This window comes from Peromyscus maniculatus, chromosome 3, assembly GCF_049852395.1.
Source record: "Peromyscus maniculatus bairdii isolate BWxNUB_F1_BW_parent chromosome 3, HU_Pman_BW_mat_3.1, whole genome shotgun sequence".
Taxonomy (NCBI): Eukaryota; Metazoa; Chordata; class Mammalia; order Rodentia; family Cricetidae; genus Peromyscus; species Peromyscus maniculatus.
The window spans coordinates 38923941-38944493 of NC_134854.1; the positions used below are offsets into that span (position 1 = coordinate 38923941).

General features: G+C 40.3%; 1 protein-coding gene across 6 annotated transcripts in view; it reads right to left on the minus strand.

Annotated features, from left to right (window-relative positions):
- The window catches only part of Napepld (N-acyl phosphatidylethanolamine phospholipase D), a 99276-nt gene that overhangs the window by 22077 nt on the left and 56646 nt on the right, over positions 1-20553 (minus strand). For all 6 annotated transcript variants that reach the window (XM_076565974.1, XM_076565975.1, XM_076565973.1 and 3 more), the window contains one exon: positions 6598-6904. In XM_076565974.1, coding sequence (XP_076422089.1) covers positions 6598-6891 — 294 coding nt within the window. In that variant the 5' untranslated portion in view covers positions 6892-6904. The remainder of the gene's footprint in view (positions 1-6597; positions 6905-20553) is intronic.

The window sequence follows — 20553 nt, forward strand, 5'->3', positions numbered from 1 at the left end:
AGGTGTTCCTGCGGCCATGCCTGCCTGCGGCCACGCCTGCCTGTGACCATGTTTCTCCACTATGATGGAACCTCTGGAACCACAGGCCCAAACAAACCTGTCCTTGTGTAAGCTGCCTGGTCCTGGTGCTGTATCACAGCAAACAGCAGCTGACACATCTGTGTACCCTTCTGCACGCTCAGCTTCTTCTCACTACAAAGTAAGCTTATCTTCACGGATTTACTCTTTGGCAGCTTCCTCAGGAACTCAAACAACATAACCTACTACTGAACGACAAAAAAGAAAAAAATCAGGGATTTGGGGAGAAAACTGCATTGGTAAAGCACCTGCTACACAAGTGTGAAATCTGAGTTCAGATCCCACCATCCACAAGGAAGTTGGGCATGGCATATCTGTAACCCCAGCACTATATGGGAGAAAGGGGGATTCCTGAAGCTCACTAGCCAGCCAGCCTACCAAAGCAGGCTCAAGGATAGATAAAAACTAAGATAGATATCCAATGTCAACCTCCGGCCTCCACACACATATGCATATATGCAGACACACGGTACACAGTCATGTGACACAGAAAAGGAAGGAATGTTTTATAAATGTCCTATCCCAATCACCAGAGTTTGAAAAAGCATGTGGAAGAGGAGGGAGAGAAGAAAGGGATTCTTCATTTCTTAAAGAAAGGAAGGTTTGTTTGTTGGTTTGTTTGTTGGGCTAGATTACGATTGTCTTGGCTAATTTTCCTTCATGAAAACTGCAAAAGGAAAAATCATAAGGCCCATAATTAAAAAGCGGATTAGTTAATGCTTTGCTTTTCTTGAGAAAAGAGAAAAATCCAAATGTTTGCTGTGCCAGGTTATGTTCGTCTTCAGTGAGCTGATGCTGAGTACACTGTCTTTCTTACTGCCATGACAAAACACCATGACCAAAGCAACTTAAAGAAGAAAGAGTTTATTGGGCTTGCAGTGTTCAGAGGGTGAGTCCATGACCATCATGGAGAGCATGGCAGCAGATAGGCAGGAGTGACATCGGAGCAGTAACTGAGAGTTTATATCCTGATCAGCAAGAATAAGACAGAAAGAGATGGAGAGATAACTGGAAATGGCTGAGCTTTTGAAACCTCAAAGCTCTCCTCCAGTGGCACACCTCCTCCAACAAGGCCATAACTCCCACTCCTTCCCAAAAAGTTCCTACTGTGGAATAATGCTCTTGTACATTATAAAGATTTATTACTCAAAGTGGTTTAATAAAATGTTAATTGGCCAATAGCCAGCTAGGAAGTGTAAGTGGGGCAACCAAACTAAGAATGCAGGGAAGAGGAAGGACAGAGTCAGGAGCCAGACACACAGGAAGCAAGATGAAAATGCCACACTGAGAAAAGGTACCAAGCTATGTGGCTAAACATAGATAAGAACTGTGGGTTAATTTAAGTATAAGAGCTAGTTAGTAATAAACCTGAGCTACCAGCTGAGCATTTATAATTAATATAAGTCTCTGAGTGATTATTTGGAAGCCCACTGTGGGACAGGGCAGGACACAGAAAAGCTTCTCACTTCAAGTTCCACTAACTGGGGACAAAGCATTCAAATATATTGAACCTATGGGAGCTATTCTCATTCAAACCAGCACATACACTATGTGAGTTAATACTGTGACAAGTATTTCTGTCATCTTAGTGGTAAACAGACCACAACAGAGAGGGGGCACTAAACTTGCAGCTCATACAACAGATAGGTGCTCTACTAAAGCAGTCAGGTCTTCCTCACTTAAGTCACTTCTTTTCACTAAACCTTTACCTCCTTGGAATAAATTATATTAACTCACATTAAAAGTAAATAAAATGTTACACTGAAATTGTGCTTCCAGGTCAAATTATCTACTCTCCCATCCTCCCCTAGACTACAACATAGTCACTGTGAGGTCTACAGATGTCTTTGATCCTGGGCAGTGGCAGTAAGTTGAAGGTTGTTTTGAAAGGAGTACAAATCACCCAGTGATTTGGCGATTGTTGGTGAAAGAAAATACTGTTCTCATCATCCTCTTTCATGGGAACCTTCTATGGTCCAAAATACTTTTTAGACCATGTGCCATTTTAAATATCCTGGCCAAATCCTATTATAAGCAACTCTTGGGATCCATAGTCTTTGGTTGTACTGGAATTTTGCTTTTTTCCTATACCCATTGAATACAGAGGCTACCTAGTGATGTTTGAACAGAAAGATGGAGTTTTCCAGTGAGTAGATAAATAAATTTCCTACAGCTGAAGAAAGTATATTTTCAGACTGAAAACACCTACTAGGTGCTGATTACAGGATTAAATAAAAACCAGATGTCATGGTGAAATTAGAAAATAGGTACCAAAGAGATGGTTGGGTTTGCTCAGTTTAGGAGGTTTCAATCACGGTCAAGTGGCTCTGTTGCTCTGGGGTCTGTAGGGGGCAGCACATCATGGCAGGGAACTTACAATACAGCAAGGCCCTTATCTCCCTGCCCAGAAAGGAAAATGAGGAGAAAAGGATGAGAGTCCCACTATTACTTCAAGGGCACGCCAGCAATGGGCAGAAGACCTTCCCACTCAGCCCTACCTCTGAATGTTTCTACCACTTCCCATAGCATCAGGCTGAGGAATAAATCTAGAACACCTGATGGTCTAATAAAGAGCTGAATGGCCAATGGCAAGGCAGGAGAAAGGATAGACGGAGCTGTCAGGCAGAAAGAATTAATAGAAGGAGAAATCTGGGAGAAGAGAGATCTAGGAGCAAGAGAAGGAGGAAGACATCAAGGGCCAGCCACCCAACTACACAGCAGCAATGGAGTAAGAAAGAATGGTATACAAAAACAGAGAAAGGTAAAAGCACAGAGGCAAAAGACAGACGGGTTAATTTAAGAAAAGCTGGCAAGAAACAAGCCAAGCTAAGGCCAGGCATTCCTAATTAAGAATAAGCCTCTGTGTGTGATTTATTTGGGAGCTGGGAGATGGGTCCCCGAAAAGAGCAAAAGCAACTAACAACATCCCTCCCACCTTAAAATGTTATTAAAGTGTTATTTTTTTTCTCCCCTCTATTGGTGACTATGAGTCACACTAACAATCAGACAAGGTTATGGAGGCAACAACAGTGCAAAGCAACAACATCCCCTGAACAATGTGTGGCCTGTGAGCTGACACACTGCCCTAATGTTCCAGAACAGACAGGGACCAGCAATGGACCAGGAAAGAAACTCTTTCTCACCAGGCAACTAAACTATGCTTCCTGCTTATGCCCAACCCATTAATGTATAGATTAATCATATGTTTCTTCTACAGCACTTTCATATATGTAGGTAAACAAATACAATGTAGTATAATGATATAAATAGCATAATATATAATAATTCTATGCAAATATTCTTTTCTTTTCAAAGTAATGACTTGAGGCTATAATCTTCTCATTAATGCTAGCCTCCCAATATCTAACAAAACAACTTCCAGAAATCTGATTAAATTGGAGTTGACCTCCAGTCTTGGTTCTTCACCTACTTCCCCATGGTTTTGTTTTAAGATTTGGGAAACTGTAACTCTGCCATACTTGGGTAAAGCTCAACCTTTCAGCAACTGTTTAAATATATTTAAACACAAAGTTACAATCAACCCTGAAAGAAGAGAAGCCAGCATATATTTGATCTAAATTTAGGCTTTCACTGAAGACAAGGAAGAAATAAGACAGGGAAGAGGTGAAAAATGAAAATGCAAACTAGAGCCAGGTGGTGAAGGTGGTGAACACTTTTAATCCCAGCACTCAGGAAGCTGAGGCAGGAGGATCTCTGTGAGTTCAAGGCCAGCCTAGTCTACAGAGTGAGTTCCAGGACAGCCAGGACTACATAGAGATACTCTGTCTCAGGAAAAGCCTTTAAAAAAAAATAAAAAATAAGGAAACACAAACTGGAATAGTGCAAAGATGTTTTTCTTTCAGATTGTACTGATGGCATATTCAAAGATCTGAGCCCCTTGGCATCTTTCTTTATCTGCCTTTGAAAAGAAAAGCTTCACCGAGGGACACAGCCACACTTCACCACCCTCACTCCCCTGCCCTAGTCACTGTTGCACTTACGGTTTGATTTTGTTTGGTTGGTTGGTTAGTTGGTTTGGTTTGGTTTGGTTTTTCTCCAGATAGGGTTTGTCTGTGTAGCCCTGGCTGTCCTGGAACTCAAGAGATTCACCTGCCTCCTCCTCCCAAGTGCTGGGATTAAAAATGTGTGCAACCACCACCACACTTACATTTAAAACTCCACAGAAGTGCCTTACTGACTGTTTGTTCACTCTTTAGCACATAACAGAGTGTGCCAAGCACATAGCACGTGCTCAGTAACTACTAGCTAAATAAATGAGTGAATGGACAGACTTGAGTTTGTAAGATCCATGATGATATAGCCAATAGCAATGTACTTATTTACATGTATGTATTCCTCTACAGCTTTTATTAGTTTCTCAAAGGGACAAATAGTTCCTTAAAAACCACTGGCCTGGCAGGTCCTCAGAGAGTCAACCCAGTTTTTAGAATCTCTCAAATTGTTAGAATGAAGAGATATAATTCTACCTTCATCCAGCCACTTACTCTTTGAAATGAAACAATACTGAACCTATCATCACTAACCCCTATTTTTAGAAGCTGTGGAGAGAAATTTACACCAAAAAAACAAACAAACAAACAAACAAACAAAAAAACCCAGATAGCTCACCTATCTTGACATTATACCCCTAATTCCTCTCTTCCTAGTTTCTCCTCAGAAGTTCATTGGGGGGGGAGGGGGGAAGGCCAGGTGTGGTGGTGCACATATGTAATCCCAGCACTCAGGAAATGAGGCTGGAAGAGCACAAGTTCACGGCTAGTGCAGGTGATAAGTAGCTTCCAGGGCAGACTGAATTACATAGGGAACCTGTGCCTCAAAAACAAATGAACAAGACACTCTCCTTGTTCCTTTGCCTCATCCTAAAATGTTCCAAATACTAATGTTATATATTAATGTCTAACCTAATTCTTTTTTTTTTTTTTTTTTTTGTTTTTTTTTTTTTTTGTTTTTGTTTTTCGAGACAGGGTTTCTCTGTGTAGCTTTGCGCCTTTCCTGGAGCTCACTTGGTAGCCCAGGCTGGCCTCGAACTCACAGAGATCCGCCTGGCTCTGCCTCCCGAGTGCTGGGATTAAAGGCGTGCGCCACCAACGCCCGGCGTAACCTAATTCTAAAAGGTCCTTAAAAAACAATATTGAGGCCAGGCATGATGAAACATACCTATAATCCTAGTACTAGAGTTTACAAGTTTGAGGTCAACCTGGGCTACAGAGTAAAACCCTATCTCAATAAACTAAACAAAATAATTTATTGGGATCGAGGTTTAATCTCTAGCACAGCAAATATATGCATAAAATGTATGTATGTACATACATATAGATAGATATACTATATATAGATTACTATGAATATTTCTAGCATGAAAGTGATAGAAGGTTTCTTTTCTTCCCTACTCCCACTCCCCTTTTTTGAGACTGTCTTTCTGTATAGCCCTGGATGTCCCAGAACTCACTAAGTGGATCAAGCTGCCCTTGAACTCACAGATATCCACTAGCCACTGCTGCCTAAGTACTGGGATTAAAGGTGTGCACTACCACACCCAACATGATGTATGATTTTCAATCCTATGTCCTTTAAAGAAAAACAGGCTACATTACCAAGTAGATCTAACACCAAAATCCACCTCTCTACCCACAGCCCCTTACCTCTTCCCATTGTAGATCCAAGTCTTCAGGCATGCCCCTACTCTTTTCATATCATCCCTCTACTCACAAAGTCAGATACCCTGCCCCTAACTCCCCAACAGCCAGGCAGGATCGGAGTTCAAGGAAGATGATAGGAAGTATAGGGGAAACTAAGAAAGAATCTGAAAGGAAAAGAAGATGCCACTGTAATGGGAACCATCACCTACTCATCCAGCCCTGCCAAAACACATCTTACTCTTCTAGTATTCTCTATGCTAAAGGATAACAAATTACATCCTTAGTGAAGCTACTGTAGTTGGAGGCAATAAATTGTAGTCAACCCTCACAGCTCTGCAAGGGATATCAAAAGATTTTTATAGCATTGGTGGCTGAGTCCAAGGATTAAAGGGACACTCTAGGTCATGCCTTACTTTGCAGAATCCATATTCCAAATTCTTATCAGCCTGTTACTTTCTAGAACACACCATGCACTTTCTCACCTTCATAACATGGTTCATGTGATCACCTGACCTAGAAAACCACTGCAAAATAGCTTCCTAGGACCAGCACACATACTCCTGACAACCCCTACCAGTCAAAATTGACTACTTCCACCCCTCTGTTTCTAAAGCACTTTACCCCAGCCTCTGGCTACATATGAGAAGGGATTATTTACACATGTACTGTGCTGCTAAACTAGGAACTTGAGGATAAGGGTCATAGGATTCATTTGTCTCTTCAAACTTACCATTATGTCTTACCATACAGAAACAGCTCAAATCGATAAATAGAGGGTCATAACTCACAGAAAAACTAAATCATATATATGTATTTAAAGTATACACAAAGCATTCAGAAATAGCTAAACATTGCCTACCTCTTTGGAACCTGGAACACTGCTGTGGTCCTTCTCCATTATCAGCCATCTAAGAACATTTGGGATAGAGATGTTTTTCCATGTTGGCCATGGGTTAACAAATCTCCCATCTTTTCCTTTCTTCGATTTAGTTACATCTTCCTCTAGTCTATAATCCAGTTTGAAGCTTTTCCTGGAAAACCTGGAAGACACATTTCCTCCTGAATTCTGTACTGAATTTTGGCGCTTCCTTACTGTTTCTTTAGGATATTGGTAGCTTGTCATTGGAGACTGGCTGTTTTCATTTTCATCCATGTCCTTTGGTGAGCTTTAAAAAGGAAAATACAAAGGGAGATTACCAAATTTAACAAAGTCATTGTAGTAGTTTAAATATAATTGGCCCCCATAATAAGGAATGGCATTATTAGGAGGTATGGCCTTGTTGGAGGAAGTGTGTCACTGTGGGGGTAGGTTCAAGCCACGCCCAGTGTCTCAGACCACTTCCTGTTACCTGCAAGTAAAGATGCAGGACTCTCAGCTCCTTCTCCAGCACCATATCTACCTGCTTGCCACCATGTGGTATCATGATGATAATGGACTAAACCTCTGAAACTGTAAGCTGCCACCCCAGTTAAATGTTTTCCTTTATAAGAGCTGCTGTGGTCATGGTGTCTCTTCACAGGAATAAAAACCCTAAGTTAGTCATTAAAGCATATTAGTATCATTCTCAGACAATAATACTTTCCCAACCTTATAAGAATATTGTTTGTATTAACTCAAATGTTCTTGCTGCAAAATACAATTTTAAAATCCAGTATTACTACTTGCTAAAAAGAAAAGATGTTTGCCTTCCAGAAAAACATGCCAGCCAAGCCTTTCAAAAATCCCTTCACTGTTGTAACCTAAAACAACATTATTTCCCTAGCCAGCATTTAGACATAAAACTGTCTGTTTCAATGACATTCTACAGAGTAAACAGAACCACTATTATGATTTGAGTACAAAGCACCCCTCAAAAAATGCCATGTGTTAAAGGCTTGGTTCCCAGCAAAGCTATTCTCAGAGGTGGCACTACTGACAAGATCATGGGGGCTCTGTCTTCATCAATGAAGTGATCAACAGAAGGATTCAAAATCTAATTCACCATTGGGAGGTGTAGGAATTATGAAAGCTGGGGCCTGCTTTGATGGAGGATGCACACTGAAAAAGAGACATGTTCCTAACTCTCCCTAGACTCCCACAGGCCCATGTCCTTCTGCCTCTGTGTCAGCCTCCCACAGGCCCATGTCCTGCCTCAGTGTCAGCCTCCCACAGGCCCAGAAACACAGAGCCCTCTACTATCTACAGAAACCTCTGTGAACCACAACAAATACTTGTTCTTTTTAAATTGCTTCCCTCAAGCACATATCACACACACACACACACACACACACACACACACACACACACACACAAAAAAAAAAAACAAAAAACAAAACTAATACAAGCACCTTTCTGCATCCATAATTACAAATGTTCTTAACAATAAGGAAAGACCTGCTTAGTTTCTTAATGATGCCACAGTAATTCAAGTGACTTACATATAACCCTACTAAGCTTAGTCATTTTCATACTGATGATAATCTACAACTTCTCCCCTAGAGAATATGAGTCCACCTGCCGAGGACAGAAACAGCACATTAATTAACCTAGTAACAACATAAATTTTAAGTAATTCAGACTTAAAACTGCCAAGACACTGCAGCATCCTAACTTTGAATAAATTTCCCACTTTTTCTTCATCTTGATTTTTTTCCCATCTATAAATGGGCACAAAGACATTATTGGTTCCTAGGGTTACTGAGAAGATTAAAGCACCTGAGTCAATGAACACACCTGCTCAGACAACCTTAGTTGCTACCCTTGACCTTGTCATCCACATTCAAGACACTGAAATCCTTGATTGTGAATCATGCAGGAGCAAAGCTATTTAGAAGAGGAAAAATAACACATCAAAAGTATGAAGTGACCTGCTATGAAGAACTTCATCTCCTTCCTATTGACTGTATTAAGCAGACACTTGCTTTCTAATTGTTTAGAATCAATGCATACACAATTACACACCTTATAACCCTTAAAAAAAAAACAATAACAAGCACAAATTACAGAAAACCAAATGTTATTTTCATGGCCACAGGGGTGTGAGAGAAAGAAAGGAAAAGAACACAGACCCCAAGAGGAACAGCCCCCAATCTTGTTTCTCTAATGTGAAGGAAAACAGTCAACCATCTGGAGAACACCACCGATGAAAAGAAACGGCAGCTAACAGAAGCCTCAGCAAACACTGCTGCCCCGACACCACTCTCCGGGGCAGTGCCTGGCAGCGAGAGAGGGTTCACAGGCTTCACATCCTAGGCAGATAACCTTTCCAATCCTCCTTCTTCTCACCTACAAAACACCCACCTACCTACCCTGGAGAGGTTCCAGAGGACCACACGACATAATGTACGTTAAGGACTTGGTACACACAAATGCTAATTCTTTTTTTCTCTGACCGGTTAACTGACCAAACATTTAAATTCTTTATGTTCTAAGGCTTAAGTGTTCTGGGTGAGGTGCCTCAGTTCCCACAGACTCACTTTTTGTCTTCAAATTTAAGCCTAGACTGAAGCCTTTACAAAGACACAGACAGTGACTATCATTTAAGTTCAGCTCGTATCAGATGAGACAGTGAGTTTAGATAAGCTTACATTACTATGTAAACAGATAATATATCTCATAGGAAAAGCTTACTGCTTGCTACCTTTTGTGATAATGAATAGCTTCTGAGATATATGTGCTTGTTACATATATACTTACATGTCTATATATTTACACACCTTTTAATATGGACATAGATTGTAATTGTACTTACTAATTAAATTTTGGCATGGATGCAAAAAAAAAAAAAAAACAGGAAAAAAGAAAAACAAGTATTTTGCTTCCAAGACCAAAACACTACATCAAAATAAGGTTTGGGGGCAATATTGAGCAGTCTCCTATAGCTAGGACATACAAAGCTAGAAAGATGTATTCAGAGGAGGAGGCCACCCTTGCACCTGGCCAGCCACATCAGGAAAGCCTGTCTATACTGTGGGCAAATGCAGAACACTGAAGATGCTTAAAAAGGGTCCTTAGGAAAGACAACTCTAGTAACAGGATAAAAAAATGAAAAGAACAGTGTAGAAACTAGAACCACAGAGCTGGGTGTGGTGGCACACTTCTTTAACCCCAGCACTTAGGAGGAAAAAACAGGTGGATCTCTGTGAGTTCCAGGACAGCCAGGGCTACATAAAAGACCCTTCTCAAAACAAACAAACAAACAAACAAACAAAAGCCAACTTAACCCTAGAGCCAGGGAGCTGGATTACTGAGTATAAAAGAGAAGAAGCTTGGAACATCCACTAACCACAAATCACTGACTACATGTTCATACATTTCATTTAAATTAGGGCTGTCAGGAAGCCCTGAAGTTAAGGATCATAATCTCCAGTTTTTAATTGATATACCAAAAGCAGATAGCCCAATCAATAGAAAGTGAGACAACAGCAAAGAGGGGAAAAAAATCATTAAAATAAATCCTAGAGTTGAGTTGATAAAGAAGCTGAAGTCAGTAAGATATGAAAGCATTTGGATGGTTAGAAATTTTGGAAGCTTGTGGATGAGGTAGTAAAGTGGAAGGAGTCAGACCTGGCAGAACCCGAGTCAAGGTAGATTTATGACATGCTGAAATAGGGTCTAATGTCACGGGGAAGCAAGACTCCAAGTACAAAAGCCAATGTGCCCAAATGGAAATGGACAATCATGGGATCCAAACTGCTAGGAGGCTGCTCAGAATAACAGTGAGAGCACAGAGAGGGGCCTGGAGAGTGAAACACATTGAGTGATGCTTGTTCCCTAGACAACACAGTTTTCCCCAGTGCCTACTCATTTTCCTACCTCTGATTCCCTCAGGCTTTCATTCTAATCAATCTAGAATAAGTCTGCACACCACATGACCACCTTCACTTTATACCTCCTATGACCCCTACACAAACACACATGTAATCTTCAGGGGTGGTCTTTGACAGGCCACCTCATGCAAACAAGACAACAGAGAAAGGCCTCAGGGCTTCTCCTGCAAAAGTCAGTAAGATGGTTCAGAAAGGCTTAGGCTTCTGGTCCTGCTCATGTTCCTCTTGCCTCCAAACACCAGCTCTTAACCTGTGTTCCTCAGATGTGTTAGTTCCTACCTTGAGACCACCAAGTGCCTCCATAGGGATTGTACATGTGATTTCCTAGCATCTGTGGGATGGGAAAAGGGGTGCATGAAAATTAGTAGTTACAGGATTATCTAGTACTTCCATAAAAGATGTCATGCAATACTAATGATGACACTACATGCATGCAGTTCTCTGCAAGAGAATGATGAGGAGAAAGATGAGAAGAACTGAACCATGACAATCTGGAATGATGCTTTTGGAGGCAAAGTCCTGAAAGGCCATTCAGTGAATGTGAAAAATGACAACCTGAGCCCAATACCATGGGGACATAGAGAGCCTGCCTGAGAGCTGAGTCATGAGGTGAGAGGGCCTCTCACTCATCAATGCCAGCCTCTGGTCACTCACTCCATTAGTGTCTATAGCAACAGTCTTACAAAGGGCATCATTAAACACCAGATGGAATGACAATAAAATTAGAAATGAAGTGTATGTATTCAAAAGCTCCATATTTGAGCCTTTCAAGTACAAATCTGTTACAAAAAATATGACAATTTCATATTAAATAAACACTGAGTATTAATTGCTTATTTAATAGCAGAAGGAAACATCCCCTACATCTCTAACAAAAGGGAGGTCTGAACCATGACATTTGATAAAGAAAAGCCAGCCAAGTACAAATATTTTACTTCAATAACTGCACACATGGGTAAAATGCTTTCTAAAAACAAAAATTCTTTATTTCAGAGTTGTTTCATACATTTGACATTTAAAACATGCCAACTCCAAGAATTGAATGTACTGCTTTATCATTTGAAAAGTTTGAAAAAAAACACAACAGTACAACCTATGTTTGGGGCTTCAACATTTGCAAAAAATAAGGAAGCAGCAGATTAGAATTCCTACAACAGACATTTAATAAATACCGTGACTATTACACAACAATAATGCTGATGTTACATCTGGAATATTCAGAACTATTTTTCATATATCAGACTGAATAAAGCTACCCTTACAATTTTATATTTGTTCACCTTTTCTTTATTTGAAGAGAAGGGTCATTTTACTACAATGCTAGATAGCATAGGTTAAAAAATAACAGCATCCCAATTCTCTGAAATAGTGATAAAAAATTTCAGAAGAGTCGAATGAATACTACCCATCCTTGACATTCAGTTAAGACTCCAGGAGAGACCTCCGATAGATGCTAAGAAAGTTGATGTGTGGGTGAATATGCCCACGCCTGGGACTAAGATGCTAAGAAAGTTGATGTGTGGGTGAATATGCCCACGCCTGGGACTACACTATATAACAAAAGGAGAAATGTTCTGTGTGCAGAGTCCTCACTACACCACATACATCGACCTAGAAAGCAGGACATTATCTGTCAATTACATTTTTAACTTATTCTTTCAACTTAGTCAGTTTTGCTGAGAAACTACAGGAAACCAAAGCAAATAGGACGTTTATACAGCATGTAGAAGAAACACACCTTATGTGAGGTATAACAACACTTAAACAGTTATTGAGTCAAAAACATACCAGAGTCATTATACATGTACAATATATATTTAAATATATATATATATATACATATATATATATATATATATATATATATATATATATATATACACATATACCATGCATCTACACATCTGTCAAGCAATGTCTTAACAAAAAACAAGAACCCAGGATCCTTGTTTAAACATAATGGCCTCTCTGGTACTAAAATGAACAAATGACACCATGGCTTACTTAGTATGTTGAAGTGCCAGACAAGCACAAGTTGTTATCTGTACTAGGATTTATATTCAGTAAAAGCATGAAAAAATATGACATTTTTGCCTCATCAAGATGCTTCCCAGAAGAAGACAGTCTCAAAATATAAGGCAAATTTGCTGAAATTCTTCCATTTCTTCCTTGATAATTTTATGTAACAAAAAACTATGAAAATATTTGTTTTCTTACATCTTATAGAAATCATAGTATTTGCTTGTATTTAAAAAATTCAAATCTGTCTCATAAAATTCTAATCTAGTTATAGACAAAAACTACTTGGACAAATATCTGACAAAAGAATATTAAACAAAAGTATATAAGATTCAATAGTAAATTCTGCAAATATAATTCAACTCTTTGGAATACAAATTTGACAACACATTTTCTTTGCAAAAGTAGTCAAGGACAGTGGGTGCCCTGACAACTGGTGTCCCTGACAACAGGTGTCCCAACAGTGGGTGTCCTGACTGCACATTGCCAAAGGCTTTAAATATTCTTAACTATAAGACTAATTCAGTATGTTGAATTAAAAGTCACTTCACAGCCTATTAAAAGATTTTAAATTACTAAAATATAGGAACACTCTAGATGACTCCTCTACACATTTTTCCTTTTATGTAAGTAAGAAAGTAAAGATTTGATAACAATTAGAAGCAACGAAACAAGATAAATAGCCAGTTTAAGAACAAAGCCCCTGGGGAGTCAGAGCACCTATTGCTCTTACACAGGACCCAGGTGTGATTCCCAGCATCTAGATAGTGGCTCACAACCATACTTAACTCCAGTTCCAGGGGCTCCTACACCCTCCTCGAGCATGAGACATGCACATGGTGCACATACATACCTGCAGGCAAAACACTCATATGCATAAAATGAATAAATCTTTTTTAAAAAACTTGTAAAACACTACTTAACACAACCGGACAATTCAGGATAATTATGTTATGGCAAATTTAGAAAATATGCATAAAAGTTTCTCAAAATGACATAATTATTCTTCCTTTAATACTTTTAAATAATACTAACCACAAAATGTAGATTTGTTCCTGGTAGTAATAATACCTAAATGCAATACAGAATTACAGTTACATAGTTGAAGAAGTTGGTGTATGAAGGAAGAGACTAAGCTGATACTTAGTGGAACCTGAAACCAAGCTCAAAATATGCTAATGATCTTAAAGGTTTCTTCACTTTTCCTTAAGCCAATGTGGGTATTCTTTACCTCTGTTGACTCTCACAACTACACTAAAAGAAAACTTTCTGTGCAAACGCAACCCATGAAAAGAAATGGAGAATGGGTGTCTTTGTAGCTCCTGATAGAAAAGAGAGAGAAGCAGTGCATAGCTTGGTTTGACTTTGGTCATTGCTCCAACCTTGACTGAGCCAAATTCTGTAGCCTTTAAAAAGTCACCTAACTTTGCTGGGACTCGCTTTCTTTCATTCACCTATAAAATTAGATGACTGGGTCATAGCGCTAAAGTCCCTTCTACCTCTGGAACTATAACAACTTTTAGCTATGCCAAGACTCAGCTTAGCCTACCAAGCACCTGTCTCCTCTGACTGAGGCTTGCCCTAGCCAGCCCCTCCCACTTCCCCAAGCCTGAGAAAGCTCTCCGTGCAGCCACTTCCCCAAGCTGACTGGAAAGAGCTTTACAAAGGACTGTTATCTGAGGACAGATATTGGAAATGTAATGTCATGGGTTTAAAGATAGGCCAGTGGTCTTTCAGAGCACAAGGAGGCATTTCAGAAGAGGCTGTATGGCAAATGTGACACTGACACTAAGATCTAACTAGAGAGTGACTGTGCTAAAGTACCTGTCATGTCGTATTTAACAAACACTGTTTGAAAGACCACTTAAGATCTAGTTTTCCAAGTATTAAGGGAAGGGGAATGGGTAGGGTTCAGGGGTTAAGCTTAAGTTCCAACCCGAAGCAGCTATACAGGTATTGGCTTGCTGCCTATCACATTTATGGAAGTCAGCTTTGGAGGATGAAAATGGTAGTCTTTAGAACAAAGAATTTCCAAAACCAGTGACTCAAGTTCACAGAACTGTGAGGAATCTTTATCTGGCAAGTAGCTCACATTGATGGTCATGTGATACACAGGGTCCGTGATGCTGAAAAGACTCATAACCTCCTGAATGTATGGCCAACAAGGGACTTTATCTGTGTTGGACATGTGGTGTGGGGTATAAAGCATGCAAGTCACTAAAGGTTGCTAGAGCCCAGAATTTACTTTCTGAAGTGGCAGGATGGCAGATTTGTTATTCTGTTCAAGATGCCATGTGTGTCACATCCTTTCAAAAAAAGGAGAAAAAGAAAAAGGCACTACTGGGTCAGACCCTGCCCAACCATCCCCTACCTCTTCAGCACAGACCAAGCATCAGAGAGCGGCCTTGAGGCAGTTTCAGGTCAACTAATAAAACCACGAGGTTCAAACAGGCAGAGACCCTTAAGTTCAACTCAGTACACTCTGCTAATAAACAGAGAGCATGTGGCAAATTATAAAAGCATATTTTAAAACAGAACATAATTAAAAAGAATTGACTATCAGAAAAAAATCACAAATATTTAAAAATAAATAACTTCAACTGGGTAGAGGTGGAACAATCCTTTAACCCCAGTACTCTGGAGGCAGAGGCAGGTAGATCTCTGAGTTCAAGGCCAGCCTGTTCTACAGAGTGAGTTCCAGGACAGACACAGAGATTCTCTGTTACACAGAGAATCCCTGTCTCAAAAAATCAAAAAGAAATAATTAACTAATTAATCAATTAATTAAATACTTCCAAACTTTGCCACTTATATTTCTTTCTATGCTTTAGTTTCATAATTCTTAGCCCAGTATCTGGCACACAATAAATCTTCAATAACTATAAACCACTGTTTTATCACATTCTAAAACACTGATATACATGAACTAAAGACAATGGCATAAATAAATGGAAAAGGAATCAACTACAGAATGCTGTCTTCACTTTTATATAATGGAATAATGGAGATCTTGGTATTCTTGGAATTCACACCAATCTTAAAAATAAGGCCATTGTGCCCAAGATTCCTACCAGCTTCAGAGCCCCTTCTGAATTCATGTGGAGGCTCTTATAAGCCTTGAGAGTCTCTTAGTTTTGGAAATAATCATCTTCTCTACCTTCATTTCCCTTCACTTTCCCCTAGAAGCAAAGACTGCACATGTCCAATACCAACATTGACCCAGCACTTCCCACAGGGTTTGGAGCCCCATCTAAAATTTCCACAATGGGAACAAAAGGCACAAAAGGCAAGCAATGTCAGCTCTAAATAAATCATGCCTACAGCATTTCAATGTCCTGACTCTTCATTCAAAGAGTGCTTATCTCAGTACTTCCCAACTCCTTTCAATGGTCAAATCAAGTTGACAAGAAAGGATCTTGTGGGGCAGGAGAGATGGCTCAGAGGTTGAGAGCACTGGCTGATCTTCCAGAGGTCCTGAGTTCAATTCCCAGGAAACATATAATGTGTTCCAGTGTTCTCCTCTGCCCTGAAGTACAGATATACATGCAGACAGAACACTGTATACACAATAAATAAGTAAATCTTGTTAAAAACAAAACCAAAAACAAGGATCTGATTACCAGCATGTGACTGATAAGCTTTCTCAGAATATGTCTTGTCCAGCTTGGAACAAAGTCTTATGCCTCTGATTCTCAGTGCTGGCTGCACATCAGAATTGACTGTAGAGATGTTTGTTTGTTTGTTTGTTTGTTTTTGGAGACAGGGTTTCTCTGTATTGCCCTGGCTGTCCTGGAACTTGCTTTGTAGCCCAAGCTAACCTAGAAATCACAGAGATCATCCAGCCTCTGCTTCCCTCATTGAGTGCTGGGGTTAAAGGCATGTGCCACCACCACTGAAGATTTTTAAATTGTGCCTGAGGCTAGTGAGTGAAAACTTTGAAAAGGGGGAACTTACTCAGGGTCCAAGAATCTGAGCTTGCTTTAGCCAGCAGGGCTGCATAAGGGGATGATTTGACCACAGGCGTAGTTACCAGGTGTTTGGAAGGGTCTACACTTAGCTGTCCAGTGTGCTTTGATCTAGCAGGTGGGAGATCTTTTGCCTTGGCATTGTTATAAAAAAAACCCTTTTGAATAAATGGAAAAGGCCGTTGGCTATTGACCCAGGTCCTCCTGAAGCTATCCTGTGTTTCTGTCTTTCTCCTCTTTGCTATCTTTCTACCTAATATTTTCTTATCCCTCTCTCCTCCTCATCAAAAGCCTTGAAAAGGTAGGAGCTGGCTTCCCACATATGGCACCAGAACTTGGGACTTGAGTACAGAGCAGATAAGTAAAGGAGAGAAGGAGGTGCTGCAGAAGCAGTTGGACATGTCCAGTTATGAATTAAGGATTAGGTGATGGTATTCTACTCTTTGGGAGTAAAACGTATATACATAAAGCAGAGTGGCTAAAAGTTAAGCCAAAGCAAGCAGTAAAAGTTAGGCTGCAGCAACATCTCTCTCTCTGTGTCCAGGTTTCTCTCTCTCTCAATTTCTACCTACTAAATTAGGTAAAAATATAGGATTTCGGTATAGGGATATTGTGTAGGAGGAAACTTAAGGTAAGAGTAGAATTTCCCTAGTGCAGACCTGATGCACAGAAAACAGTATCCAGGAACAAGCAGCTACTGCAGACTTAGCAGTCTGAGAAAGAGAAGCCAATATAGAGCAGGGAAATAGTAACCAGATGTTTGTATATTCACTTGCAGAGAGTTTGAAAACTAGGGGAGTTAAGGTAGAACAGGAACAAGTACAGAAGTTCTTAGTGTTTGTAGAGGAGCTGTGTCCTTGGTTTTCTGACTATGGGACTCTGGACATACACTCATGGGGGAGAATCAGAGTCAAAATGTAACAACATTATGAAGGACATGGGATGGAAAAGATCACAGTGGAAGCTTTTGGACTGTGGGCATTAATTTTGGACAGTTTAAATCTGAGTCCTGAGTGGCAGGGGGAAATTTTCCCTGTGGTAGACACAGGCAAAACAAAACCTTTCACTCTACCAGAGCTGCTTTAAATGGGGATGCTTTTACAAAATCGTTCAATCAAGGTCTGTCCCCTCTTGAAGCAGAGTAAAAGAAACAGAAGTCTTGGGATAAGACAAGGGAGGAATGGGAGGGCTTGAGAGACTTAGTAATTTCTCTTTCTCAAAAATTGTAGGCTCTTCAGGTCTCTCCTTCTCAGAAGGGTACTCATCTTCCTTCTGTAGTGGCAGAATTAGACTCACTTGGGGGATCATCTATCTGAATGGAAAAGTTGCCCATAGTTGTCCTGGTGCAAAAAACTCCCAGATTATAGCAAACCCTTGCTGCTAGTCCTATGTCTCCCCCTTCAAGCCAGTATTAGAGAAGTAGCTGGCAGAGGGGAGGAGGTACAAGGATTTTAAATGTTCCCGTAACTGAACAGACAGATGCCCAGGATAATACTGAGTCTATGAAAGCTGGAAGGAAACGGAGCCCAGAGCCACACAGTTTCTGGTTGTTAGCGGCAAACCAATGCATGGCTCCTTTAAGAGACAGGTTCCTGATTCCCACTAGCTGAGCAGAAAGATTTTTGAAGAGTTTTACAGCAGCTCAGTATGGTAATTCCACCTTCACCCTAGGGCAGCTATCCTAGGGAAGACTACTGGAAAATGCAGAGACTTGTTTGGACTTGGTTGCTGCACTGGAACAAGTTTTGGTAATGGGACCACTAGACAAAGACTCCAGAGCCACTAACGAGTTAGGCTCTGATTTCAAACTTTCAGGGGGAACTTTAAAACTGGTCTCAGAATTGACTTTGAACTTCAAACTTCAAAAATGGGACAGTTTTGAGTTCACCTATAATTTTAACTATAGTGATTCATGATTCATGTGCTGTCTTGTTAAAGGAAAATGTAAATAGTTCTGTTAAGAGATCACTTTAGATGTTTGCTAAAGTTTGTAAAGTGTAAATAATCCTATTGAGAGTTTGCTTTTGAGTGTAAGTTTGTAAGAATTGTAAATATGTATACTAATATTCATGCTAGAATTATGTTAACCTGTTGATATTAATGAACCATGGTTTAGTGAAGCTAAGGGAGTCTTAAGGTTTGATGAAGTTACATCAGGAGTTTACTGATTTATTTGATGCAGTTGCATCAGGAGTTTATTGATTTAAAGAAGGGCTTGGTGCAGCTGAGGCTGCTATAGACATCTTAGACTCATTCAAAAAGGACATTCCATCTTGGTCATCCTCTACTCCTTTACTGAGGGGTATGGCAGCCATAGAGATTGTTGTGGTTGTTCCAGCTCCCTTCAAGCTCTTAGTGGGGACCTGATTTAGACCTGCATAGAGTTAAGCTCTGTACTTTCCACTGCCAGAGGCTGGTAGTAAGAAACAGGTAAACCCTTCTTGCTAGTTGCCAATCTCCATGACAGGTAAAGCTGATTAGTGAAGAAGACGATGACCTAGACAGGAACAGTCTATCTGAGGAATCTGAGGGGCCCTTTAAAATATTAAGAGGGGGGAGCTGTGGAGACCCACAGAGGTTTCCTAGTGAGAACTTACTCAGGATCCAAGAATCTGAGCTTGCTTTACCCAGCAGGGCTGCATAAGGGAATAATTTGACCACGGGTGTGGTTGCCAGGTGTTTGGAAGGGTCTACACTTGGCTGTGTAGTGTGCTTTGATCTAGCAAGGGAAAGGTCTTTTGAAAAGGTGGGAGCTGGCCTCCCACAGGGGACCCATGGTTGGTTCTGATGGATGTTATGGGTGAGAACCACTATCTTACTTTGTCATTAATCATCAGCACAAAGGGGTTCAGGCATTTAGGAAGGTCCCAAGGGTCTCTCTGAATGGGGAATTCTTTTTTTTTTTTTTTTTTTTTTTTGGTTTTTCGAGACAGGGTTTCTCTGTGTAGCTTTGTGCCTTTCCTGGAACTCACTTGGTAGCCCAGGCTGGACTCGAACTCACAGAGATCCGCCTGCTTCTGCCTCCCGAGTGCTGGGATTAAAGGCATGCGCCACCACCGCCCGGCCTGATTGGGGAATTCTAAATTAGGGTAGTTTGGCAGTTACCTACCATGAGTCGCCTCTTCTACAATCACATACTCTGCCCTACAAAAGTGTCATAATCCTGAGACAGATATTTGCAGTACTAGAGTAGTAAGGCCACCTTGCCACCTATAAAGTTTGATGAGTCACAGACTTATATTCAGTTCACCTCAGTTTCTAATTTGGCTCCCAGGGAGCAAGCCAAGGAAAACTTTACAATCAGGAATAATTCACACTACTTATAACAATACCTAGCAACAATGTACAAGTGCTATGTGTTTAACAAATACTTGTGGAATGAACAAATGAAGAACAGGGCATAAACTTTGAATTGCTTTCCAAGGAGGATGAAGTGAGAATGGAGTCTTTTTTTTTTTTTTTTTTTTTTAAGATCACCTGCTGGAAATAAAAAAAAAGAGAAGCAAAAGTAAAGGACAAAGAGACTTAAGTCAACAAAGGGCACCCCCACTAACTCTACTAATTATGGATAAGTCTTGGGGAATAGCTGAAAGATTAGAGTCTACAGATGTATAGGGTAAAGAGATCTACCATAAAATCTAATCTCCCTTGTTCTGTTTAGGGTATAACACCAGCTGAGCGGCTACATCTCCAGCCTTTCAGCAAGGGATGGCCATGCTGGTCATATTCTGATCAATCCAATACAACCATAAGTCACATATGGGGCTGCCAGTGGTCTCCTTAAGAGAAAGGAAATCAGTCTCCAGCTTCCTCCTGCATCTTGCTATGTGAAGCCATTTGCAGCCCACACCCTAGGAATGATGCTCACCACACTGTCAAAACAGTCCAGTTTTGTACTTCTTCCACATGGAGGAGAAATACATTTAAACAATTTTCCAAACTGCCCCAATACAACTGCCATAACTGGAAATTTTAAGAGAGATTAAAAAACAACAACAACTAAAGGTAGGGTTTGTATAAAG